At 38.8% G+C, this 27881-nt stretch overlaps 1 protein-coding gene across 6 annotated transcripts; it reads left to right on the forward strand.

The window, feature by feature from the left end:
• Positions 1 to 27467, forward strand: LOC120861155 (retroelement silencing factor 1-like). Of its 6 annotated transcripts, XM_040236795.1 has the most exons (6): positions 2 to 118; positions 7601 to 7738; positions 10961 to 11023; positions 18162 to 23160; positions 24338 to 24421; positions 26729 to 27467. In XM_040236795.1, exons 4-6 carry the CDS (start codon positions 18219 to 18221, stop codon positions 26893 to 26895), a joined length of 5193 nt encoding a protein of 1730 aa, XP_040092729.1. In that variant the 5' UTR covers positions 2 to 118; positions 7601 to 7738; positions 10961 to 11023; positions 18162 to 18218; the 3' UTR covers positions 26896 to 27467. The 6 variants fall into 6 exon arrangements, with proteins under 6 accessions (XP_040092734.1, XP_040092729.1, XP_040092731.1 ...); XM_040236800.1 differs by lacking the exon at positions 26729 to 27467 and having other exon boundaries at positions 1 to 118; positions 24257 to 24340; XM_040236797.1 differs by lacking the exon at positions 10961 to 11023.
• Positions 27468 to 27881: the final 414 nt, after the last annotated feature.

Consider the following 27881-nt stretch of genomic DNA (forward strand, 5'->3'; position numbering starts at 1 on the left):
TATAAAATGTTTACTGCTGTCCCTAGGACCAAAGAAGTAAACACTGTGTGGAGTGGTACTGACAAGTTTGGAGGGAAATGGTAACATATACAGTAATAAAGGAGTAATATATTTAAAGGTAAGTGTGTCAGCTTTAAGTACTCTAATTTATCTGTTGTGGAACAGAATGATTAAGCTGAATCAGTATTGGTTCAGTATTAAACTACAATGGCTCAGACAGTAAAGAATCTACTTGCAATGCAGGAGACCTGGGTTCAGTCCCTGGCTTGGAAAGATACTCTGGAGAAGGGAATGGCTACCCACTCCAGTATTCTTGCCTGGAGAATTCTGTGGACAGAAGAGCCTGGCAGGCTACAGTACCTGGGGTCACAAATAGTTGGACAACACTGAGCGGCTAACACCACCACCAGCTTACAATGGATTTGATGACAAAGTTTGAGGAGAAATAATATAGTTGACATAGCAAGGAATTCACTTATTCATCTTTATTAGAAAAGGAATAGATGATGGTCTAAATTACTGAGGAAGAGATCTACTTAACATTATTTTCTACAAGTTCTGTTTCTTATTTTACTTTTCAAATTCATTACTTGTGGCACATGGGGTAAGGCAGCACAGAGCAGAACTCTGAGAGAACCGACCCCTAAAATAGGGACCTCTACAGCCAAAGTGGTCGTTTCTGGGGTGTCCATTCTGTAAACTCCCAAGTAGTATTAGGGAAGTTTCTGTAATGATTTGAGACCATGGTCCCTGCAGTCACACTGCTGAGCATCAGATCTTGGCTCTTCCACTTACTATCTATGCAGCCTTGGGAGAATTATTAAACTTCTCTGTATCAACTTCCTCATCGTTTGTAAAATAGAGATAACAATAGTTTCAACCTCATGGGATTGTTACGGTAAGTTAATGAGTTTTGTAGATATAACACACTTGGAAGAGCTCCTGGTAAATGGTAAGTACTTAATAAATTTTAGCTGTTGTCATATTAGAGGAAATATATTTTATGGCCTGTCTTATAGGAGATGGTTCACTCATTTAAACTCTAAATCAGTTTATCAGCTTTGTGTTGATTAAACCCTTCCCTGTAGATCCTGTAAGTTCTATTTTTGTAAGGAAGTACCAGACACAACTCTAGTTTTTACCTGTTTGAAGTCAGTAATGCTTCTACAAAATTTTCCAGCCAGGGCAGATTTGTCCAAAAGCATTATATTCCCTGTTCTGGATATACAGGACTCTTCTTCCCTGATAGCTCAGTTGGTAAAGAATCTGCTTGCAATGCAGGAGATCCTGGTTCAATTCCTGGGTCGGGAAGATCCACTGGAGAAGGGATAGGCTACCCACTCCAGTATTTTTGGGCTTCCCTTGTGGCTCAGCTGGTAAAGAATCTGCCTGCAATGTGGGAGACCTGGGTTTGATCCCTGGGTTGAGCAGATCCTCTGGAGAAGGGAATGGCTACCCACTCCAGTACTCTGGCCTGGAGAATTCATTCCATGGACTGTATAGTCCATGGGGTCGCAAAGAGTTGGACAGGACTGAGTGACTTTTGCTTTCAATTTTGGAGAAGGAAATGGCAACCCACTCTAGTATTCTTGCCTGGAGACTTCCATGGTCAGAGGAGCCCATCAGGCTACAGTCCATGGACTTGCAAGAATCGGACACCACTTAGCGACCAGACCACCACCACTTCCCATTTAGATGAGCAATGTTTTAGATGTGATAAAAGTGCAAATGTTCAGTGCAAGTGATCCTACCTAATGTTTAAAAAGGATTTAGAAAGGTGAATTTCAGGAATTGCTTTTCATTTTAAATTAGTCATCTCTGTACCGCCACCCCTAGCCCCACAAAGGCATGTTCTGTGCGAAACAGGCTCAGAAAACATTCAATTTGAGACTTTATTTAGTTTCTCCATTGTGTATGACTCTGTGACCCATGCTCTGCAGCATGCCAGGCTTCCTTTTCATTCACTATCTCCTGAGTTTGCTCAAATTCATGTCCTCTGAGTCCAGTGATGCCATCCCAACTATCTCATCCTTTCGTGCCCCCTTAACCAGACAGTTTACCAACCCAATCTATTGAAATGCAAATTAAAATGTACTTTGTAATAAACCTTGTAAAGCAGTATCTTAAGGACCTTTGAAGAATTCTAAGTGCTTTGTTGTTGAGAGACAGCTCTGTGGTATGTCCATCCTTGATATCATAAGAGTGCTTATAAACTGAAGGGCAATGTTAGAGGCTAGCCTGTTGTAAATGTCTCAAGTGAAACATATATGTAATGATTGCAGAGATTTTGTGACAATCACCAAGATTCTCTTGAGATGTATTAAACTGCGGGGCTTCACTTGTAAATGAAAACTGTGTCCAGTACTTTGTCCACCTGATGTGAAGAACTGACTCATTGGAAAAAACGCTGATGCTGGGAAAGATTGAAGGCAGGAGATGGTTGGATGGCATCACCAACTCGATGGACATGAGTTTGAGCAAGCTCTGGGAGCTGGTGATGGACAGGGAAGCCTGGTGTGCTGCATTCCATGGGGTCTCAAAGAGTCAGACACAACTGAGCAACTGAACTGAAATCACTTGTAAATAAAATCTTGTGGTTAAAATCACAGAGTATTATAAGAAATTATTACGTTGTCCAGTTAGGTTTTAAAAAACAAAAAGTCATAAGCAAGTTTTTAGTTTTTAAGCTCCCAAAGAGAATTTATTGGATCATATAACTTAAAGAGTTCCATGTGGCTTGACTTTCAGGTTTGACTGGATCCAACATTTGAATCTGAAAGTTTTAAAGACTTGAAACACCGTCTTTGAGATCTGCTGTCTGCTTTGGCATTGACTTCATTCTCAGGCACACATCCCTTCATTGGATAGCCCTAACATCTCCAGGTATATGATCAGTCAGCTTCAACTTGCACAGAACATGCCTTTTGTCTGTGTGCTCTGCCAAAAGCCTGTACTTCATTGTGTCATGTGCCCATGTCTGTGCTGATAACTGGGAAAAAAATTTTTAAGCTACAGTTTAGAGATACAATTCATATGTCATTCATACAATTCACTTTATCCATTTACCATGTACAGTGGTTTTGCATATACTCAATACTATGTAACTAATACCGTAGTCACTTTTGGAACATTTTCTTGAACCCAGAAAGAATCTCTGTACTCATTAACGGACACTCTCCATTCTACCCATCTGCAGGCAACCATTTAATTAATCTAGTTTGTCTCTAGATTTGTGTATTCTGAACATTTCTTATAGATGAAGTCATAATATGTGGTCTCTTATGACCCTGAACACCTTGCATGAGGTTTTCAAGATGCATTCATATTGAAGTATATATGTCTTTCATTCCTTTCTATTGCAAAGTAGTAATTTCATTGTATGAATATACCACATTTTGTTTTCCTTTCATCAGTTCACACACATTTGGATTGTTTATGCTTTTTGGATTCTCTGAATGATGTTGCTGTGAGCATTCATGTACAAGTGTTTGTATGGACATACATTTTCAGTTCTCTTAGGTATATACCTGGGAGTGGAACTGATCTGTCTTATCATTTGGTAACTATATTTGGCCTTTTGAGAAATTGCCAGATTTTTTTGGCCATACCTTGTGGTATGCAGGATCAGGGATCAAACCTGTGCCCCCTGCAGTAGAAACACAAAGTCTTAATCACTGGACTGCCAGGAAAGTCCCTGCCAGACTATTTTTGATGAACTATGTACATTCTCAGTAGCAACATACAGGAATTTTAGTTTGTCCACATGCTTACCACACTTGTCTTTTTGGTTACAACTATTATAGTGAGCATTAAGTGGTATCCTGTGATTTTGTTGCTTTCCCATGGTCGTTGACAACCCACTCCAGTATTCTTACCTGGAGAGTCCTGTGGACGGAGGAGCCTGTTGGGCTGCTATCCATTGGGTCACACAGAGTCGGCCATGGCTGAAGTGACTTTGCATGCATTGGAGAAGGAAATGGCAACCCACTCCAGTATTCTTGCCTGGGAGTTCCATGGACAGAGGAGCTACAATCCATAGACTACAGTCCATGAGGGTTGCAAAGAGTTGGACACAACTGAGCGACTAACACTTTCACCAGTTCTTTGTATATTCTGGATTCTAGTTTCTTGCTAGTGATCATGTAGGTGAGGATTTGGTTTCTGTTCCATTGATTAGTGTCTATCCTAATTCAGTCCCACATGGCTTTTTTTTACTGTAGTTTTGTAGTTTAAGTTTAAAAATTGGGAGGTGTGAGTCCTTCAATATATTATACTCTTTTTCAAAAATGAATTTTAGGATCGGGTTCTCAATTTCTGCAAAGAAGTCATCTGGAACTTTGGTAAGGGTTGTCCTGAATCAGTAGATCAATTTGAGAAGTATTGCCTGCCACCTTGAGAGTGTCTGAATGTGGCATACTTTTCCACTCATTCATTTAGGTCTTTAGTTTCTTTTGAAGTTATCTAATTTCTGTATAATAATTTCTGTAAATTTTCCACATTTGTTCAATTTATTCCAAAGTGTTTCATTCTTTTGCTGTTAACTATAAATACATTTGATTTTTGTATATTGAGCTTGTACTAGGCAACCGAGTCAAAGTAGTTCTGTTAGTTTTTTTAGTGGATTCCTTATAATTTTCGATATACAAGATGATGCCATATGCAAGTAAAAGTAGTTTACTAGGTAGAGGGAAAACATTCAGGCTTTAAAGCTGTGGCTTTTTTTTTAGATGTCTTATTAAATTGATAAAGTTCCCCTTTGTTCTAGTTGTAGTGTTTTTATCTGAAAGGATGTTGAATTTTAGGATGCATTTAATTTCAGTCATGTTAGATGCTTTTTATACCTCCATTTCAGATGGTCATGTGGTTTGTGTCCTTTATTGTATTGATGTGTTACAGGATATTGGCTCTACATTAAAAAAAAGAAAAGTCAGTCTTGTATTTCTGGGATAAGTCCCACTTCATTATGGCATATAATTATTTTTATATGCTGTTATCTTTGTTTTGCTAGCATTTTGTTGAAGATTTTTCCATCTATATTCGTAATAAATTGGTCTGTATAGTTTTACTGTTTGTTTTTTCCACCTTTTCTGTTTTTAGTATCCTTAGTTTTCTTATACATTAAGTCATCATCCCTTGACCTTTTCTCATGACCCCCCACCATTTTACAGTGGACCAGATGTAGGGGCTAAAGATTAATGATCACCAGTTGTTTTTCCCTCAGGCATATGGAACAGAAGTCAATTACTATCCTTTCCTGGATCTAAGAGCTGATAATTTATCAGACCAAGGACACATTCCTCTAAGAACCAGGAATTCGAGACAAAGGATATAGTTTTAGGTTAATGGAGTGGGATGATTGAAACAGGCTGAGGTCTCAGAGTTCCTATACTAACTCCCTAATGATTTCTACCTCAGTATTTTATAGGATGATGCAAATTGATCTCCAGTGGGTCACTGCTTCATTAGGTCCCTAAAGAGTCACTGCCACAAATTCTATCAGATTTTACTCTTTCCTTCTATACAGTCATGTTATTTGACAAAGTGCTGTGGCTCAGGTGCATGGGATTGTTGACTTTATATCACATTCTTTCTCATCTAGCAGAATTTGAATGGCTCCCCCGTGCTTGCTGGAGAAGGAAGACAGTACTTATCAGGGGGTTGGGGGTGCATAGAAGTCATTGATTTACCTTAGACTGTCACCACTGTCTTCAACATAGCTGCAGGTCAAATGAAAATCTTAATTATAAGGACACTTGGAAACTCAGCAGCTGCTTATTCAGGGAGTGGATGTCCTTGGAGCTGTGTCCTTGGGCAAAGGCCTGAAAACATCATCCTATTAGTCATGATTTCTGATGGTTTTCTGATTAAGGGGAAGCAGAACTCTCTTGTATAAATTTTCTAGAATGTAGTTTTGGCTTGAATTTAACTGTTTGCTGGATCTGTCATCCTTTACTTGACCCTGCTGAAGATAAGGTAGATTATGTCCTGTATGTCTCTTCTGGTACTTGGGGGTCTCTTTGCGTCATTAATGTCAACCTCTGGTTTTATAAAATCTGGATCTTAACCCCATGACAACAAAATGCCTCCATGGCAGTTCTTAGAATCCTGTCAACCTGGGACTACCAAAGCAATCACTATAATGTGCCTGTAATGACAGGAATAACTAACAGTAAAAGGTTATATCAGTTGTCCCTTTAGAGGCATTTCATCATAACTTTATGGGAGCTGAATGGTGAACCTTAGTGGCCTCTGGGACATATTGGGAGCCTGGTTATGGCCTGATCATCATCTTGCTGGGGCTTACTGTCTAGTCACCCATACTCAGTGTTAACTAAGTGGAAATATACTTAAATAAGAGGTTGAGTGCCAGAGAATTTGCTTTTGAACTGTGGTGTTGGCGAATATTCTTGAGAGTCCCTTGGACTGTAAGGAGATCAAACCTAAAGGAAATCCTAAGGAAATAACCCTGAATATTCACTGGAAGGACTGATACCAAAGCTGAAGCTCCAGTACTTTGGCCAACTGATGGGAAGAGCTGACTCATTAGAAGAGACCCTGATGTTGCGAAAGATTGAAAGCAGAGAGGACAAGGGGACAACAGAGGATGAGATGGTTGGAGGGTATCACCGACTCAGTGGACAGGAGTTTGAGCAAACTCTAGGAGATGGTGAAGGACAGGGAAGCCTGGCGTGCTGCAGTCCATGGGGTCGCAAAGAGTCAGACACCACTGAGTGACTGAAGAGGGCATCTGATTGAGTTGACCTGTGCTTCTGAATCCCGTTTGGAGCTGGATACCTGAAAGACTGGAGAGCAGGGATGGACGTGAACAGCTTCACCTTGGTGCTCTGGTGACCTTTCTTTTGTAGGGCCTCACAGGAAAGCTTTGTTTAATCTCAGGCCACTGATACTTTGACCGGACACCCCACAGGTCCTCCTGGTACAAACATTGATAAGCAGCTTCCTGAAAAATGGCACAAGGTGATTCTCTCTGCCTCCCTCGATTCAGTTGCACCAAAGACTTGATGGCCTCCTTCCCTTTGGGGTATAGCTGCAGGCTATGAAATGACTGCAGTTTAGAATTCTCAGCAGTCTGTTTTCTCATCCACCTCTGTATTGCCTTATGGGCCTAAGGACACTGATGTTGGTTTTGCTATTTGCATTAGAAAAAACACTTCATAAGAATCCATTCAGTCTTAATCTGCTTTCCTTCTGCAGCAGTGTAGAAAGCCAGCCTAAAAGCTGGGACAGTGGGACTTCCAGCCCTGCCAGCCCTGGCCCTTCTGCTTGGGACTGCTTGGCTTCATGCATTTGTTGTAACCATTAAATGTGACAGTGCATTCAAAGCATTCAGTACAGTTCATAACATAAATTTCAAAGGTTATTAGCTCTTACTATTTATAGAGTTGTATTATAAAATGTAAAATCTAGAATAGTCTATTCTTGAAAGCCTAATTCAAGGACAGGGATACAAAAAGCCAGACCTGAAATAGCTTGAGTAAATCTTGATGCTTTAGAATTCCTAGGAAGTGGGTTTTATATTTGCTGGTATTTGTGGTTTCGTTGAGTTTTTTAAAAGTATCTATACCTTTTTCCATTGCAGATCAGTTTTTAAATGAAAAATACTAGTTTTCCTCAATTTAACCACATCAGGGGACTCTCCAAAGAAACAGAAGCAGAATGAAAGCCATAAGGAAAAGGTCCAATTTAAAATACCAGAACAGATACAAGTGTTTTTGAGGTATGAGAAGAGTATCATATTTTTTTAAGAAATACTATATTTTTGAGGTACTGGAATGCTGACAGATGAAATCATGCAATGTTTATGGTTGACACAGATGTGAAGGGAGGGGTGGAGACTTTCCCGTCTATAACTTTAAATAGGGACTTCTTTAACTTGGTCTTCAGCAGTTATTATTTATTCATTTGACAAACATTTATCAAAGCTTGCTAGACAACTCCTATAGATACGTATCCTTTTAAAAATATTTCTTGGCCACACAGCACTGCATGTGGGATCCTAGTTCCCTGACCAGAGATCCAGCCTGTGACCTCTGCCATGGAATCATGGAGTCTTAACAAGTGAACCCCGGGGAAGCCCTTATATATGCATCTTGTAGGTTACCCTGAAACGGCCTTTTCAAAACCCATCTCTTGATTTTAATAGCTTTATCTTTCACTGTGATAATGTTACAGTTTCTTTGATAAATTAATGGTTACCTTTGCATATAAAATGATTATTCATGTGGTCTAATTTGTCCTCTCATATTCTGTTTCTACTATTTTGTATAACCTAAAGTAGGCCTAGCCATGGGAAACCATAAGAGGTCCATTTCAGTAGAGTTCTTTCTGTTGGCAGTTGTACGTGCTTGTACATAAGATAGGTGTTAATATGATTATTCTTTAAAGGTATGATTTTTAGGTTATTTTTTGGTTTGTAATTTTCTGTGATAAGGCTGATTTTAAAATAAAGGAGGCTTTCCAGTTAAACCATGTTCTTTGCATTGTATGGATATAGAATATTTTTAAAAAATTCACAAGTCTTAATGTTAGTGAGGTCTTCATGAAAATTTTATGTGAAAATCCACAGGCTTTGTTACATTTAGTCTACTGCAGCCATTGACTTCCCTTCTTTTTCCTGCTTCACAAATTGATTTTAATTTTGCAGTTTACAGCTTGCTGTTCACTACTTACTTGGCCATGGATTTTAGTGACTTGCTTTCCTCCCACTTTTTCTCACACCAAGTAATATTAATAATATGTAAGATTTAAATGTAGGGATTGTCAAAGCTAAATTTTTTTTTTAATTAAGAAATTTGAAAGATTTTCTTTTTGTGTGATGACACACAGAACATTTCCATGGATTCTCTTTGAAATAGAGGAGTATATGAATTACGACTGTGAACCAACCCCCGCCAGTGTAGACCCTAGCACTTTATCAATATCAACACACCCGCACTGCTTGCCTCCCCTCCTGGTGAGGGCCACCTCACCTTATCAGCATCAACAGATTAATAGTGCTTGTTCTCCAAACTGTAAAACCGACATTCAGATGGGTGGGTTAGTAGAGCCAAACTTTGTGCCAGCTATATCAAGGATCATTATTTAGGGCTTGCTAATTTACCTATAGCTAGTCACAGCTAGGAGCATTCCCTACAACAGAGTATAAACATCTAGAGCTAGGTGGCCTGCTGGCAGGTGCACCCATCACTAGACTGCTTGCTGACCCTTTTACCACTTGACAAAAGTACCTGAACTGTTGAATCCAATCTATAGTAACGGCCAGAGAGCAGACAACCTTAAAACTACAAAGCATCCAATGGACAGCTGTGTACTACAACCTAAGGTACTATAGTTTTTTAATTTTTAAAAAATCTCCACTATAAACTAGAAAGGTGGGTGTGTATAGTATGTTCAAAACTCCTATTTCCTTGTGTGTTTTTTTTTCCCTGGCAATTCTGTTCATTATCAAAAGTGGGGAATTGAAGTCTTTGACTTTTGGTGAATTCCCTGTTTTTGACTTGTCTGTTTTACTTACTTTTTAATGCTCTCTGAAGTGCTTATATATAGTTGTTATATATTGGTGGATTGACCATTTCATGGTTATAAAATGTCCCTCTTTATGTAGAGAAAAATTTTTTGTTTTAGTCTTAGCTTTTTTCTGATAATGTATATAGTTATTTTGCCTTTCTTGTGGCTGTTGGCATATCTTTTTTTAGCCTTTTGTTTTGAATCACTTTTATCTTTGAATCGAAGGTATACCTATTGAAATATATAGTTGGCTAGCCCTTTTAAAATAATCTGACATTCTGTCATTTGAATTGTTTAATCCACTCACTTTTAGTGCAATTGTTAATATAGTTGGATTTATATCTGCTGTTTATACGTTTTATTTTCTGTCTCATGTGTTTTTGTTTCTCACTATTTACTTTTGCATTAAGTGAATATTTTCTAATGTATCATTTTAGCTGGTTTAATAATTTTTTCAATGGATATTTAAAAAGTTATTTTATAAAAGCACAAATTACTTTTGAAAGTCATTTTGGGGACTTCCCTGGTGACTCAGTGTTAAAGAATCCACCTGCCAATGCAGGAGATGTGGATTCAGTCCCTGGTCTGGGAAGAACCCACATGCTACAGAGGAACACATGAGAAAGTTTCCATTCGGGCCATGGAAAACATCTTTCACAAATTCTAGAAGTCCTCTGACTAGCCTATGTGCATCACAGCTTTTGAGCCTGTGCTCTGAAGCGCAGGAGCAGCAACTGCCTAGCCCATGCACTGCAGCTGCTTAAGCTTGCAGCCCTGGAGCCCATGCTGCACAAGAGAAGCCACCACAATGAGAAACACAAGCACTGCAACTAGAGAGTAGCCCCTCACCACAAATAGAGAAGAGCCCTTGCAGCAAGAAAGACGTACCATAGCCAAAAACAATAAAGAAAATTATCTTTAAAATCATTTTTGTTTCTATCTTTAAGGGTGTTAAGTAACCATCCTAAAATCTGATTTGTTGTATTTGTGATTTTATATTATTTTAATGCCATAGCTCAAGGTAGCTATGTGGGATCTTAGTTCCCTGACCAGGTATCAAACCCAGGCCCCAAACAGTGAAAGTGTTTTCGTAACATCTGGAACACAGGGAATTCCCAGAGGTAGGATTTTAAATACAGAGATTTGATACTGTAAATACAGATTACATTTACAAAGCTGTGATATAGATTTGGTGATAGTATGGTGGCAGATGGTGCTATTTTTTTTTTTCCCTCTGAAATATAAGCCCCTGAGTAGGGGGATCAGGTTTATGGGTTGGTGTCTCTGGGAGCAGTGAGGAGACAATAGTGGGAAAAATAAAATTACTTTAAAGTTTCAGCAAAATAAAATAGAATTGTTGTATACCTGTTGATGTTTGTATAAACTCAATCCATTGGCTTGTGTGATTCCCGCCCCCCCCCCCCCCCCCCAGATAACTTTGGCTACTCCTGTGCAGAGAGGTTTTTAAAGTTCAGCCTTTGTTGGAATTTGTTAGGTAAGTGCCATGGCTGTCACAAGTTGGGGGTGATCAGAGGGTATGGAGATTTGGGGGCAAAAGTTTTTTTCCAAGAAAAAGTTAAATGATACACCATTGAAATCCTGACTCTGGTAATCTCCATTAAAATATATTTTGAAATATCTAAGAATATATTATATCCAGAAGTAGAAACTATAGTCAGGAAAAAGATCAGAAAACTTTGAACTCCTTCCTTTATGTGGAGGGTGGGTGGCACACCAAGCAGCACGTGGGATCTTGGTTCCCAGACGCGGGATGGAGCTTGCACGCCTACAGTGGAAGTGCAGAGTCTTAACCTTTGGACTCCCAGGAAATTCCCATAACTCCTTCTAATTTAATTAGTTCAATGTTGAGTTTTTCTGTGCCAGCACGAGAGGTGGAGTTGGGGAGGAAATCCGACAACCCCAAACTACTTATAAAGAGCATTTTTCTTCCTACCTGTAGGCTCTTTTGGAGAAGGGATTGGCAATCCGCTCCACTATTTCTTGCCTGGAGAATCCCATGGACAGAGGAGCCTAGTGAGCCACAGTCTGTGGGGTTGCAAAGAGTTGGACACGACTGAGCGACGAATGGTACACTACTATAGGCTCTTTTATTAGTCTGCCAGGACTGCTCTGACAAAATGACCAACGTTTGGTCATTTTTTTTCACCAGCTGAGCTTAAACAATAAATTTCTTACAGTTCTAGAGTCTGGACGTCTAAGATAAAAGTTTCTAGTTTCTTCTGAGGTCTCTCTTCTTGGCTTGCAGACAGCTATCTGTTTATGTCTCCTTACATGGTCTTTTCCTGTGTGTGCATGTTCAGTTCAGTCACTCAGTCGTGTCTGACTCTTTGCGACCCCATGAATTGTAGCACGCAGGCCTCCCTGTCCATCACCAACTCCCGGAGTTCACTCAGATTCACGTCCATCGAGTCAGTGATGCCATCCAGCCATCTCATCCTCTGCCGTCCCCTTCTCCTCCTGCCCCCAATCCCTCCCAACATCAAAGACTTTTCCAATGAGTCAACTCTTCGCATGAGGTGGCCAAAGTACTGGAATTTCAGCTTTAGCATCATTCCTTCCAAAGAAATCCCAGGGCTGATCTCCTTCAGAATGGACTGGTTGGATCTCCTTGCAGTCCAAGGGACTCTCAAGAGTCTTGTCCAACACCACAATTCAAAAGCATCAGTTCTTCAGCGCTCAGCCTTCTTCACAGTCCAACTCTCACATCCATACATGACTACTGAAAAAACCATAGCCTTGACTAGATGGACCTTTGTTGGCAAAGTAATGTCTCTGCTTTTGAATATGCTTTCTAGGTTGGTCATAACTTTTCTTCCAAGGAGTAAGCATCTTAATTTCATGGCTGCAGTCACCATTTGCAGCGATTTTGGAGTCCAAAAAAATAAAGTCTTGCACTGTTTCCACTGTTTCCCCATCTATTTGCCATGAAGTGATGGGACCGGATGCCATGATCTTCGTTTTCTGAATGTTGAGCTTTAAGCCAACCTTTTCACTCTCTCACTTTCATCAAGAGGCTTTTTAGCTCCTCTTCACTTTCTGCCATAACGGTGGTGACATCTGCATATCTGAGGTTATTGATATTTCTCCCAGCAATCTTGATTCCAGCTTGTGTTTCTTCCAGTCCAGCGTTTCTCATGATGAACTCTGCACATAAGTTAAATAATCAGGGTGACAATATACCTTGACATACTCCTTTTCCTATTTGGAACCAATCTGTTGTTCCATGTCCAGTTCTAACTGTTGCTTCCTCACCTGCATACAGATTTCTCAAGAGGCAGGTCAGGTGGTCTGGTATTCCCATCTCTCTCAGAATTTTCCACAGTTTCTTGTGATCCACACAGTCAAAGGCTTTGACATAGTCAATAAAGCAGAAATAGATGTTTTTCTGGAACTCTCTTGCTTTTTCCATGATCCAGCGGATGTTGGCAATTTGATCTCTGGTTCCTCTGCCTTTTCTAAAACCAGCTTGAACATCAGGAATTTTACGGTTCACATATTGCTGAAGCCTGTCTTGGAGAATTTTGAGCATTACTTTACTAGCATGTGAGATGAGTGCAATTGAGCATTAGTTTGAGCATTCTTTTGCATTGCCTTTCTTTGGAATTGGAATGAAAACTGACCTTTTCCAGTCCTGGGGCCACTGCTGAGTTTTCCAAGTTGGCTGGCATATTGAGTGCAGTACTTTCACAGCATCATCTTTCAGGATTTGAAACAGCTCAACTGGAATTCCAACACCTCCACTAGCTTTGTTCGTAGTTATGCCCACAGCGTCCTCTCAAGGAGGTCTTGAAAGCCCGGGCAAGCAAGTGAGCTCAGTAGGCTTCCACGCTCTGAAGAGCTATCCAGAGACAGAAAGAAGGACGTGGGGGACCCAAGTCTCTAGTGGAACAAGGGTATTTTATTAGCAGAAATGCATGCTTATATATCTTCAGTAAAATGATTATTCAGCGGTTAAAAAGAATGTAATTACACCAGTTGCAACAAAATGGATAGTCTGTTAATTACATGGTTGCTGAAGAGAGTCACTGAAGGGAATCTAAGCAGGTGCTCTTTCCTGTGATCTCAGTCATGAGAACTGTGTGCAGCTCCACTCATTCCTGTATTCCAGGAACTGATAAGGAACAGAGAGTCCTTGAGAAATGGCACACAAAGAAAGAAAATGCAACATACTGGATCCCTTAAAGTTAAACGTCCCTGACAAGGATGGAATCTTCTTCAGTAGGACTGATATCCTATTGGATATTTAGAGGAAGAGACACCAGAGCCCACTGCATTGTTTATTTCTGAACTACTGGCAATTTCCTAGTTCCTTCTACAATTTCTAGATTAATTCCACTGTGAATTAATCTGAAATATCCTTCAAAAATGAGATCTGTTTATGGCCTAGCAATATGGTCAATATTGGTAAAAATTCCTTGTGTTCTTGGAAAGAATGTGTATTCTGCAGTTGTTTGACATACTGTTAATATGTTTGAGTCAAATTTGTTTACCCTGTCATTTAATACGGTTGTGTGTGTGTGTACACACATGCACACATGCACTCATTCATGTCTGACTTTGTGATCTCATGGACTGTATGTAGCTCACCAGGCTCCTCTGTCAATGGAATTTTCCAAGCAAGAACACTGGAGTAGGTTGCCATTTCCTTCTCCAGGGGCTCTTCCTGACCTAAGGATTGAATTAATGTCTCTTGTGTCTCCTATATTGGCAGACGGTTGTTTTTTTAACCAGCTGAGCCATCAGGGAAGCCCATTATGGTTACAGATTTGTCCATTTTTTAGATATGTCCATGTAAGTGTTCTGGAGAAGGAAATGGCAACACCATTCCAGTATTCTTGCCTGGAAAATCCCATGGATCCTGGTGGGCTATAGTCCCATGAGGTCGCAAAGAGTCGGACACGACTGAGTGACTTCACTTCATGTAAGTGTTGGTGAGAGTATAATTTATTTCAATCTGTTTGAAAGGCAGTTTGTCACTGATTATGAAAACAATTTTAATGTCTTTTGAATTCACTTGTAGAAATTTCCAGGAACATTTAGCACAAATATAAAAGCATAAATACATGCTTTAGTGTAGGATAGTTTATAAGTACAAAAACCTAAGAAAACCAAATATTCATCAATAGAGAAATGGTTAAATATTGATACACTCATAGAGTGGAATGTTTATGCAGACAGTGAATAGGTATATGTGTAGTGGAATGATAAGATGTCCTAGTTATACGGATGAAAATCAGGCAAACTGTAAGTAGCATGTTTGGTAGGATTCTGTTTTAAAAGAATGAGATTTTATGCTTTGGTGATTTTTATGTATAGAAATTTTCTGAAAGAAAAGTTAACAGTAGTAGATAGCCCTAGGGAGTTAGACACTGGAGATGAACAATAGTAGTAAAGACTATACAGTATATGCTTGATTGTTTTTAATTTTTTTACAGTGATTATGGGTATCTTAGAATAAAGAGCTGGTTAAAATAAATAAATGCAGAAAGTAATTGTCTCTTAAGTGTAGCAAAAAAATTGCTAATTATATTGAGTAGAATGAGTTTGTGTTCAGTTCAGCTCAGTCGCTCAGTCGTGTCTGACTCTTTGCGAGCCCATGAATCCCAGCACGCCAGGCCTCCCTGTCCATCACCAACTCCCGGAGTTCATTCAGACTCACGTCTATCGAGTCCATGATGCCATCCAGCCATCTCATCCTCTGCTGTCCCCTTCTCCTCCTGCCCCTAACCCCTCCCAGCATCAGAGTCTTTTCCAATGAGTCAACTCTTCGCAAGAGGTGGCCAAAATACGGGAATTTCAGCTTTAGCATCAGTCCTTCCAAAGAAATCCCAGGGCTGATCTCCTTCAGAATGGACTGGTTGGATCTCCTTGCAGTCCAAGGGACTCTCAAGAGTCTTCTCCAACACCACAGTTCAGAAGCATCAATTCTTCGGTGCTCAGCCTTCTTCACAGTCCAACTCTCACATCCATACATGACCACTGGAAAAACCATAGCCTTGACTAGGCGGACCTTAGTCGGCAAAGTAATGTCTCTGCTTTTGAATATGCTATCTAGGTTGGTCAAAACTTTTCTTCCAAAGAGTAAGCGTTCTTTAATTTCATGGCTGCGGTCACCATCTGCAGTGATTTTGGAGTGCCCAAAAATAAAGTCTGCCACTGTTTCCCCATCTATTTCCCATGAAGTGATGGGACCGGATGCCATGATCTTCGTTTTCTGAATGTTGAGTTTTAAGCCAACTTTTTCACTCTCTTCTTTCACTTTCATCAAGAGGCTTTTTAGTTCCTCTTCGCTTTCTGCCATAAGGGTAGTGTCATCTGCATATCTGAGGTTATTGATATTTCTCCCAGCAAACTTGATTCCAGCTTGTGTTTCTTCCAGTCCAGCGTTTCTCATGATGTACTCTGCATATAAGTTAAACAATCAGGGTGACAATATACAGCCTTGACATACTCCTTTTCCTATTTGGAACCAGTCTGTTGTTCCATGTCTAGTTCTAACTGCTGCTTCCTGACCTGCACACAGATTTCTCAAGAGGCAGGTCAGGTGGTCTGGTATTCCCATTTCTCTCAGAATTTTCCACAGTTTCTTGTGATCCACACAGTCAAAGGCTTTGGCATAGTCAATAAAGTAGAAATAGATGTGTTTCTGGAACTCTCTTGCTTTTTCCATGATCCAGCAGATGTTGGCAATTTGATCTCTGGTTCCTCTCTGCCTTTTCTAAAACCAGCTTGAACATCTGGAAGTTCACGGTTCATGTATTGCTGAAGCCTGGCTTGGAGAATTTTGAGTGTTACTTTACTAGCATGTGAGATGAATGCAATTGTACAGTAGTTTGAGCGTTCTCTGGCATTGCCTTTCTTTGGGATTGGAATGAAAACTGACCTTTTCCAGTCCTGGGGCCTCTGCTGAGTTTTCCAAATATGCTGGCATATTGAGTGCAGTACTTTCACAGCATCATCTTTCAGGGTTTGAAGTAGCTCAACTGGAATTCCATCACCTCCACTAGCTTTGTTCGTAGTGATGCTTTCTGAGTCCCACTTGACTTCACATTCTAGGATGTCTGGCTCTAGGTGAGTGATCACACCATCATGATTATCTGGGTCGTGAAGATCTTTTTTGTATAGTTCTTCTTGCCACCTTTTGAATAGTATTATTGCCACCTCTTCTTAATATCTTCTGCTTCTGCTAGGTCCATACCATTTCTGTCCTTTATTGAGCCCATCTTTGCATGAAATGTTCCCTTAGTATCTCTAATTTTCTTGAGGAGATCTCTAGTCTTTCCCAATCTGTTCTTTTCCTCTATTTGTTTGCATTGATCGCCGTAGAAGGCTTTCTTACCTCTTCTTGCTCTTCTTTGGAACTGTGCATTCAGATGCTTATATCTTTCCTTTTCTCCTTTGCTTTTTGCCTCTTCTCTTTTCACAGCTATTTTAAGGCCTCCCCAGACAGCCATTTTGCTTTTTTGCATTTCTTTTCCATGGGGATGGTCTTGATCCCTGTCTCCTGTACAGTGTCATGAACCTCATTCCATAGTTCATCAGGCACTCTGTCTATCAGATCTAGGCCCTTAAATCTATTTCTCACTTCCACTGTATAATCATAAGGGATTTGATTTAGGTCATACCTGAATGGTCTAGCGGTTTTCCCTTCTTTCTTCAATTTGAGTCCGAATATGGTAATAAGGAGTTCATGATCTGAGCCACAGTCAGCTCCTGGTCTTGTTTTTGTTTACTGTATAGAGCTTCTCCATCTTTGGCTGCAAAGAATATAATCAATCTGATTTTGGTGTTGACCATCTGGTGATGTCCATGTGTAGAGTCTTCTCTTGTGTTGTTGGAAGAGGGTGTTTGCTATGACCAGTGCATTTTCTTGACAAAACTCTATTAGTCTTTGCCCTGCTTCATTCCGCGTTCTGAGGCCAAATTTGCTTGTTACTCCAGGTGTATTTCTTGACTTCCTACTTTTGCATTCCAGTCCCCTATAATGAAAAGGACATCTTTTTTTGGGTGTTAGTTCTAAAAGGTCTTCTACGTCTTCATAGAATCGTTCAACTCCAGCTTCTTGAGCGTTATTGGTTGGGGCATAGACTTGGATAACTGTGATATTGAATGGTTTGCCTTGGAAACAAAAAGAGATCATTCTGTCGTTTTTTAGATTGCATCCAAGTACTGCATTTCGGACTCTCTTGTTGACCATGATGGCTACTCCATTTCTTCTGAGGGATTCCTGCCTGCAGTAGTAGATATAATGGTCATCTGAGTTAAATTCACCCATTCCAGTCCATTGTAGTTCAGTGATTCCTAGAATGTCGACGTTCACTCTTGCCATCTCTTGTTAGACCACTTCCAATTTGCCTTGATTCATGGACCTGACATTCTAGGTTCCTATGCAACACCGCCAAAAATTTTATTGAGATTTTCCATATTTATTGTTACATCTTCCTTTGCTCTTTCTCTTACGTGAATTGAAGATGAAGCTTTGTCTAGTGTGAGGTTTAAGGAATTTTGTTTGACATGGTCAGCATTAGTAATAAAGGTAAGCTGAGAAAATTATCTTAAAAATTCTGACCATGCCAAACAGCTTTTTAATAAAGAATGTTTATTTTCTACAGATTCCTGGCATTCAAAACAGTTGGCTTTTAACACACTGATACTGCATCAACTTGACAATGAATTGGAATGCAAAACCAGAGAATCTCTCCTTCCCACCACAGTATCCTAAAAAACAAGCATCTTTTGTGGAGCAAGGACTTAGCACAACATCTCAAAGTTCTTTCCATACTGGAAGTAACCAGGAACCATGCCTGTTTCTCAGTAATTCACATCCAGTTTCACAGCCACTGCTCAACATCAGGAATCAGAAGACTCCTCCACAAATCCCTATTTCTGATTTGCATAGTGGAACCATTGTGACTTCACAAACTTCAGTAGAAAGAATAACATATGCAAATGTTAAAGGACCCAAACAACTAAGTCACGATTTGCAGATTTCTTCAGGAGTTACACAGGATGTGTGGTTGAACTCACCAATGGGGAGTTCTACGCTTTCTCATACAGGGGCAACTATATCTCATCAAACTGGTTTTGGAACGAATATACCCAGTGTGCATGCACTACAGAATCAGTTTCTAACATCAGATACTTATTCTATGCAGGTACATGTGATCCCTTCTAATTCTGGAAGAGTTCCTATAACTTACCAAGGAAACCCAAGACTAAACCTACCTTTGTCAGAGCAACAGGTTGATTGGGCACCTCAGCGAGCATCCAGTGGACTGACTTACCAGGATTACAGACCACTTCCAAAGCAATACAATTATTCATCACGAAGCTTTTCACAGGAGCCTACTCTTCAGAAACAAAACCCTATGTCATCTGTATCATTCCAAGTTAAAAATAGTCAATCTCCAAATCCTACACTGACATTTAAGTCAAAGCAGATTGCAGCTGTACCATCATATCAATATACAGTTACTCAAACTGACAAAAGACCTCCTCCTCCTTATGACTGTAGATATGCAAGCCAGTCTTTGCAGAGTACTCCACGTGTTGTTAAACAATCCTCTATGGAAGTTCCTCAGAGTCAAGAAATGCACTTACCTGAAATGAGGAAAGACTTTTGTAGAGACTTTCAACAGCAGTGGCAAAACCTGAATGGAAATTTCAGTATGATGGAAAGTTCCTGTAACTTGAAAGTAAATACCAGTGTCAATCATTCTTTTAATGAACCTGTTAGATCATCTGTGACTGGTGCTCAGGCTCTTGCTCAGAATAATCAGGAGAGAAGAGTGGATTCTCAAAATCTAACTTCAAATCAAGTACTGGATACAAGTGTCACAAAAGAAAAGTTAGTGAGGGATATTAAAACATTAGTAGAAATAAAAAAGAAGTTTTCAGATCTTGCAAGGAAAATTAAAATTAATAAAAATCTCTTGATGGCAGCAGGTTGTATTAAAACACCTAATACCTCTTATAGTGAATCAGCTCAAAATTCTGGATTGTCTTTGAAACAAACTGCCAAAATCCAGTCTGGACCACAGCTAACCCTAGTCAGTCCAGAGACTGTGGAGGATAAACCACCAACAGTAATGGAATCTGCAGAAGAAACTAATAGACTGCATAGTGTGTTGAGTTCCAACCTTCAGGACAGAAATTTTAACCAAGTCAGTTCTGTTTTACTAAATTCTGCCTGTTCAGAAAAGTTGCCAATACCAGAACAAGTCCATGATTCGGAAGCTGTGAATCCTTTAAAGACATCAACTGCTGAGGTAACTCAGGCACCATTAAATAACACCCAGCTTTCATCAGGAAATTTTGTCAGCATTGCACAAAATGTGCCAACAAATTCTGAAATAACTTTTCTTCCTCATTCTACATCATCTGAGGAATATATTTCAAAATATCCAAATAAAAATAGGCTAATTCTCAGTCTACTTACTTCTGGAGGTAAAACTCAGAAGAAATTATTAAAAGATAGTAGTGAATGTATTCAAGATTCTAAACTGCATAATTTTGAAATGAATCCAAATACTGAAAACACTGGTAACCAACTGAAAACCATGGAAAATGTAAATCCTCCAAGGACTTGTAATATAAATGCCAAAATTGCAGACACTTCTCGCTTTGAGTATAAATCGTTTAATGGGGTGTCTAACAGTGGCTCTCCCTTTTCCATGGAATTGCTAGCAACATGTCTGTCTTTGTGGAAAAAGCAACCTTCAGAACCTACCAAAGAAAAACAGGATAATGAGTCAAAAACAAACACAACAGCCATTGCAGTTTCAAAGCCTGCACCCATCTGTGAGAGTAGTCCATTTTCACCTGTGGGAAATTCTCAGAATAAGATAGTAAACACTTCACAAGAAACTATTTCATCAGTGGTAGCACAAAATTATGAGTCTTCAGGAACAACTACTACAAAAGGGATTGCTGTAGTATCACCCTTAATTCTTTCAGATGTCAATACATTGTCTGTCAAAGATACATCTGAAGCTTTACCTGAAACAGCATATCCAGTTATTAAAGAAGGCAGTGTTTGTAGCTTACAAAATAAATTGACAGAAAATACTGCTGCTTTGAAGATTAATGTTAATGAACCAGTAACAAGTACTACAGGCATCACGATTTTCCCACTAATTGAGGACAAGCAAAGTCAGTCAACTAATACTAATTCAGAAAGCATACCTAATACCAATCAAGGAAAGCACAGTGAATCAGAACCAGATATCCAATGTCCTGTGAGTGATCAGCAAGCCTCATATATATCAGAGAACAGTAGTAGTGTGTGCAGTGATGTATTACAGATTGGCAGTATTTGTTCTCTTGTTGAAGGTGATACCTCTTATGATTCCCAAATAGCAGAGATATTCAACTTGCTCCCTTTGCAAAAAGTTGAGTCACAGAAACCTCTACCCAATCACCAAATGATGAATAGTAGACAACAAAATGAACATTTCACTGAAAATAAAGACTTTGTCTTTAAAAAAGATGAATTTGTGCAGTGCACAGATGTTTCAAATAAAATAACAGACCAGTCAGAATCACTGCAACCTCCAGCACTGTCGCCTTTGAAATGTGTTGAAGCAAAGAGTGGAATTCTAAAGGAAAGCAGTTTGGAGCATATCACTGAAAATGAAAACATGGGAAATGATACATGTTCATCAGCTGCTATTCAGCAGGATAGTTACCCTCAGGAAGCTGATTTGTCCTGCAGTTATACTGAACAGGATCCTACAACAGATGAAAGTCTCCATGATAAGACATCTGTCTTATACCTACATGATCAGCTGTCAGAACTTTTAAAAGAGTTTCCCTATGGTATCGAACCTGTGAACATGCATGAAAGTTCTGTGGTACAGCAGATGGCAGACCAAATCTCAGAAGCTCAAACTTGTGGTAAAACTGATTGTGACTCCAAAGGTTCAACAGACCAGATACAAATTACAATATTAAACACAGATCAGATGAAAGAATTGTTTCCTGAACAGGACGATCAACCCAATGAGGTTGACAAATTGACAGAACCTCAGAAAGAAAACCCTGTAACAAAGGAAGAGAACCAGTGTGACCCACAGGCACGCGGAGTGGAAGAACATTGTGCTTCTGTACCATTGGATTCGGAAAAAGATGATATCCGTTGCTGTGCTTTGGGATGGCTCTCTATGGTTTATGAAGGAGTACCTCAATGCCAGTGTAATTCCATTAAGAAGTCAACTTCAGAAGAAAAAAAACAGACAAATCCATGTTCTTCAGAGGCCAAGAGTTATAAACAAGGAGAGAGAACCTCTGACAGAGATGTTCCTGTTGCATTTAACAGTCCTCCAAATAATCCTCCAAAGATTCCTCTGACTTGTCCAGTTGAGAAAAAACATTTTCCTGAAACAAAGCAAAGCAGCAATATAAAAGACAAATCCAAAACAGAAAGTAACAGTTCACTAAGGACAGAGCAAGAATTATCCAGTCAACTTTTATCTAAAGGTGATAAAAAACTGGATTCTTTGCAGAGTCACAAAAGAAAGCGAAATCTGCAATTTCATGAGGCAACTTTTCCTTCTGCTAATAAAATTACAAAATTTTCCCAAGAGAGCCCGCAGAGGAAGTTCATGGCACAAAACTTAGGGCCACTAAAACCAAAGATGAGTTTTTTGACAAGCAAAACTAAAGATTTGAATATGAAGAATGGTTCTTTGGTACAGGCAGTATCACCAGAAAAGAGAAAATTGAAATCAGGAGGCTCTAAACAATCTTTGGAAGAAAGGAAATTAGATGAAGGGATCATACTTGATTCAGAGATAAAGAGGAAGAAACATGATAAACAAGAGCAGAATAAAAATGTAGGAGGTGGTGCATTTAAATTCTGTAATTTTTCAACCCCAAATGAAAGAGCTTGGATTAAAGAAAAGACAGTATCAAATGTTAAATCCTCGGGCTTTAAAGATAGCTCATCTAAAATGAATAGAGTTCTATCACCAAAGGATTATTTATCAAGGCAGAAGCATAAGGAAGCATTGAAGAAAAACTATCTGAAAAATAGTGATTCTCAGCATATGAGGCCCAGTAAACTTTCTGTGCAAGTGGAAAGTTGTGGGAAATCAAATGAGAGACCCAATGGCAGTGTACAGACCTGCAAGGAATCATTAAATATCAGTACAGGCCATGGTAAAAGCATCAAAACCCATCATTCCAAAGAGTCTAAAACATATATTTCAAGGAATATTAAAGGAACAGTTGGTGGAAAGCAGTCTGATAAAATGTGGATTGATAGAACCAAGCTAGACAAAAATTTAAATAATATAAATAATGAGGGTGAATTAATCCAAATGTCTTCCCAAACAAAGGATCAAAGGAAGCTGTATCTGAACAGAGTTGCATTTAAATGCACTGAACGTGAGCGCATTTGTCTCACAAAATTAGACAATTCACCCAGGAAGCTTAAAGAAAAAAGACCAGAAAGTAAATCTAAGAACCTATTACCTGTGAAAGATACCACAGAAAAACTAAGCATGCTGGAGTTTAAATTATGTCCAGATGGAGTGTTTAAAAGTACAAACACTGTTGAAGACCAGAAGGATCTGCCGCACACACCTAGGAAGGAGCAAGCCCCTGTGCAAGGTCCAGTATGACTTTTTTTTGCTGGTGTCTGCAAAAGTGTAAAGCATTGTAGGTCAGCAAGTGGCAGAGCACCTCCCTTGGGTAGCTAGGAAACACTTAAAATTATTTTGCGTTTACTGAGGTTTTCTCAGTATGTTGATAGTTCATTGGTCAATATTTGTTTTAAAAGTTTTGCCCCACTTGTAAATTATATTACATGCACATTAATGACAAGGTTTATAAAGTTTGCAAGGTTTTCCAAATACAAAAGATCTCCCTTTTCACTAAGGAGTGAAGAACATGCTTTGAGCAGTTATAAAAGTATCAAGTATACATTATTTTAAGTCTTGCTTTTTGTTCAGTTCTTTGGGCTTACAGTTTCAGACCCCCAGTGATTTTGAAGTTTTGGTCTAAATAGTAATAGCTGCAATTGTTAATGAAGTCTTTTTGTATATACAAAAGTAGTTTGACTTCTTGCCATCTTTGAGTCAGTTGATGACTATTATATCACTAAGGTTAAAGTGGTACCTTCTCATATACCCCAGAATGGCAATCATGACTGTTCATTAGCTGAAGGATAGAATTCTTAACACAGTGCAAGATGGAAGGAGAAAATAGGGGACTCAATAAGGAAATATTTAAGGGTAGTGGTTAGTATATGCAAAACATTGTGTTGAGGAAACCCAGATTGGAAAACTAAAGGATTTGAATGGAAATCTTAGTTTCTCTTGCACTGTTCAGACAGTGTTGGGGTGTATAACGTTACAATGAATAACTTACTTTTTCTTAGAAGGTGTATGGATATGTGAGTATATAGAGTATAAATTTGTGTTGATTACACTTGGTTCTTAAAACTAGATTATTAGAATCTGAGAACCTGATTGTAACAGAAACATTGGGTGTAGGTACAGCAGTGTCAGAGATATGTTCTGTGTCATGCCTTTAAGTACATTGACATGTGTTGGTGTTCAGTCCAGGTGAGAGAAACATAATTACATTATGAAGATAAACTTTTTAATTGTGAGATTCAGTCACCTCATACGGAGAAAGCATTTTTCCAGGCCCTTTTTAGAGTTAATGTGTGAGTATACCTAATGCCTTCTAAAATCTGTTTTAGGCTTACATGGTTTTCCTTCATTATAGTACTAGAAGAGATGAGTAGCAAAGTCTAGAGATCTGAAAATGAATATTTAAATAGTTTCAGGAATAAAAAGTACAAAAGAAGACTGGTTAAAATGTGTGACTGAGGAGAAAAGGATGCCGGAAGCCAACCAAGAAATAGGTAAAACTATCTATTTGAAGTTTTTATTTTACTTATCTGACACTCATATCTAAGCTGGATTATAGTTCTGAAACTATCGTGAAGCTTGGTTTTTATCCATATTTCTTTTAAAAAATGATTCAGTGTTTGAGTAGTGGGAAGACATTCTCCTATGTTTTCTGTCATGCTTTGGACATAAAAGTAGTGATCTGTTTCCTTTTAAGAAGAAAATTCTCCCCTTGACTTAGGCAAGGGGTTGGCATACTTTTCCTGTGTAAACCATGCCCAATAAATATTAGGTTTTGCGAATCATGTTTCCTAAATACTAGACTCTAACGTTAATGATAACATGAAAAAATGACTAAAATAACAAATGAATATGGGCTATGTTCCAATTAAAGTTTACTAAAAGTTGTATAGGCTGGGCTTGGCCCACAGGCCTATTAGCCTACCCTCAGTTAGATTTATTTGCAAATTAATTTAATTTTCAAAACCAAGTAGACAAAGATTCGTATTTATCAGTGAGAGGTTAGATCATTTGATTAAAGTTACATAGCAGCAATAAAGAGAAGCAAGAGAGGAAGTGTGACAAAGGTTTATTATTGTTGTTAGTTGCTAAGGTGTGTCCAACTCTTTTGCAACCTCATGGATGATAGGCTACTAGGCTCCTCTGTCCATGGAATTTCCCAGGCAGGGATACTGGAGTGGGTTGCCATTTTCTTCAGGGAATCTTCCAGACCCAGGGATCGAACTCATGTCTCCTGCATTGGCGGGTGGATTCTTTACTGCCGAGCCATCAGCGAAGCCCACAGAAGAGTTAAAAAACAAATATATATAAACAGGCATGTATAATTTGAGTCTTCTACATTGAAGATGTGTACAGGAAAAAAATTCAGCTGAATCGAATCGAAAGAAAAAGGAATGAAGTCTTAATTAGAATAGGAAGACAATGGAAAGTGCAAAAAATTAGTGAGAAAGTAGAAAACACACTCCTAAAGTTGGAACACAGACATGAGAAAGATGTAAATGGGTGTGGCAAGTGGGGCAAGAAAGGTCTTTGGAAGTGGGAGGGGACACAGCTTGCCTCATTGCCTCAGAGATGAGAGGCATAACTGGAACCTGAGTCCGAAAATACTCAGAAGACAGACACATTCGCAGAGTGACCAGAGAGGCTCAGGAAACGTCATGAGCAAAATGACAGACAAGAAGATAACTGCAGACAGGATGAGCAATAAACAGTGAAGGTGGGACATCAGTGCTCAGGTTCATGATGAAAAAGACACAAACCAGGACCCAGAGAAGAGTTGCACGCAGCAGGGTGAGAGGAAGGCTAAGAAACAAGTTTGGAGCTCTGTCAAAAGTCTAATGAGACTTAAGGAAATCATGAAAAAGCATACCAAGATGAGGCTAGAGAACTAGAACAAGCTTAAAGCAAAGGTTGTCAGTTCTTAAAGATGGCTATAAAAAATACATTTTAGATAAGTGACAGTAAATTTGGTGGCAAAGGTTGGCATGTAAATGGAGCAAGTGGTGAAACTGTCAGGCTGAGGTAGAGGAGATGACAGAATCCAGTGGAAAACCACTTAGAGCCCACCTCAAGGATCAGCATTCAGGACAGAAAACTAATGTGGTCAGAGAAGAACTTGAAACATTACTCTGTTACCAAAAAATGAAGAATAATAATTAAGAGGACAGAGTACTTGACCCATCCAGGCTGAAAGAAGTAAAATAGGACTTTTAATCCAGAAAGGAATGGCTAGAGCAGGAAGGCAAAGTATAGGGACTCAGAATTGTAATAGCTTCTCAGATAAAGAGGTACATTTTAAAATGCACAGAAAAAGGAATAATAGCTGGCTAGGCCCATCACAAAAAGGATAGTGAGACTAATCATAGCACTGTAATTGAAAGAAACAGAAATACAGATATTTCTTAGAATACCTGATGCATAGTAAGGCCAGAATATGCAAACTGTACTCCTATGCTCTCTTTGGAACTGGCTTACCTTGGTTCATTTTATATTGCTAGTTTAGATGGCTGTTAGGAAAGTCACATTCTTAATAGTATGCAAATGACAATAGATTTTACTGGGTAGGGGTATAGGTAAAGGAGAATAGCTCTGGTCAGTGAAGATGGGGATGGGGTAGTAAATGGCGCCTAAAGGAGAGGCAAGATGTCCTGTTCATATACTTTATAATTCTATAGGTAAAGAGCCATTGTTTGTTACACTTCACTCTTTATTGCAGATAAGAATGCATGTTTTCCCTCTCTATATTGATTGTACTGGTCACTAACATTAAGAGTAACAAAGTAAAATTTTTGTTTCCTTAGATGATAATGTTTTGGCTAATTCAAGGCTCTCCAAGAGAAACTGCAGTGCAGATGGATTTGAGATACTACAAAACCCAGTAAAAGATTCAAAAGCAATGTTTCAAACCTACAAAAAGCTGTATATGGAGAAGAGAAGCAGAAGTCTTGATAGCAGTCCTTTAGAATAATTTTGAGACTTTAATTCTTCTGGTGGTTCTGTAATTACCACCAGAAAAATTCTGTTAAATATTTTTCTGGAAATACTCAAGATTGCCATGATAAAATTTCTGAGTCTGGTTACCCCTTAAGTTATACATATCATTGAAATTAATTAAATTGGCTTAAGAACCTTATTTTGTGGGTAGCAGACATAAGAAATAGGTGGTATTTGTCAAGGAAACCATAAGCTATTGAATTCTGACATTATTGAACCAAGTGTACCATTATCTTAAAAGAAATTTTTATACAAATCTTGTTTTGAAATGCTAACTATCCATCCTAAGGGAGATTTGTTCCTTATTTAAGGACTAGTTTATTTCCTCTGGGACTGTATTTTTGTTTTTAAAACTTTCTAGCAAAACTTATTTTTTCAGAAATGCTCACTGTGAATGTCGAAGTATATTCTTTAGTATTTTATACTGAATTGTTAACTTTTTGTCGGAAGTCTTGTTTTATACTTGTTAAACTGAATACAGTTTTTGGAATAATGTTTAAACATTACTTTTCATACTTGAAATAAACATTTATTTTTTAAAAACTAGGTTGGAAATGGTTTGATTTTAATTTTGTTGCCTATCCTCACAGCAGCACATTTTAGAAAGGTGTTTTTAAAAGAAATGTTAAATGTTTTCAGGTTTATTCAGAAGAGGAGCAAAAATTTTTCTAGGTTTAGGAAATTTCAAGGAAGGCAAAATAAAATTCTTCAAATGTTTCTGGGCTTTACTCTGTTTGACAACTAGAAGTAAAAAATTTGTTTTCATGAAACCTTAATGTTACAAGATTTTAAAAATATATTTTAAATTTTTTTCTGGGAGTAGGGAGAAATGGAATATTCATTGAAAGTACTGATGCTGAAGCTGAAGCTGCATCTTGGCCATCTGATGCCAAGACCTGAGTCATTAGAAAAGACCCTGATGCTGGGAAAGATTGAAGACAGGAGGGAAGGGGGGATGAC

This window comes from Oryx dammah, unplaced genomic scaffold (genome assembly GCF_014754425.2).
Source record: "Oryx dammah isolate SB20612 unplaced genomic scaffold, SCBI_Odam_1.1 HiC_scaffold_11229, whole genome shotgun sequence".
Lineage (NCBI taxonomy): Eukaryota > Metazoa > Chordata > Mammalia > Artiodactyla > Bovidae > Oryx > Oryx dammah.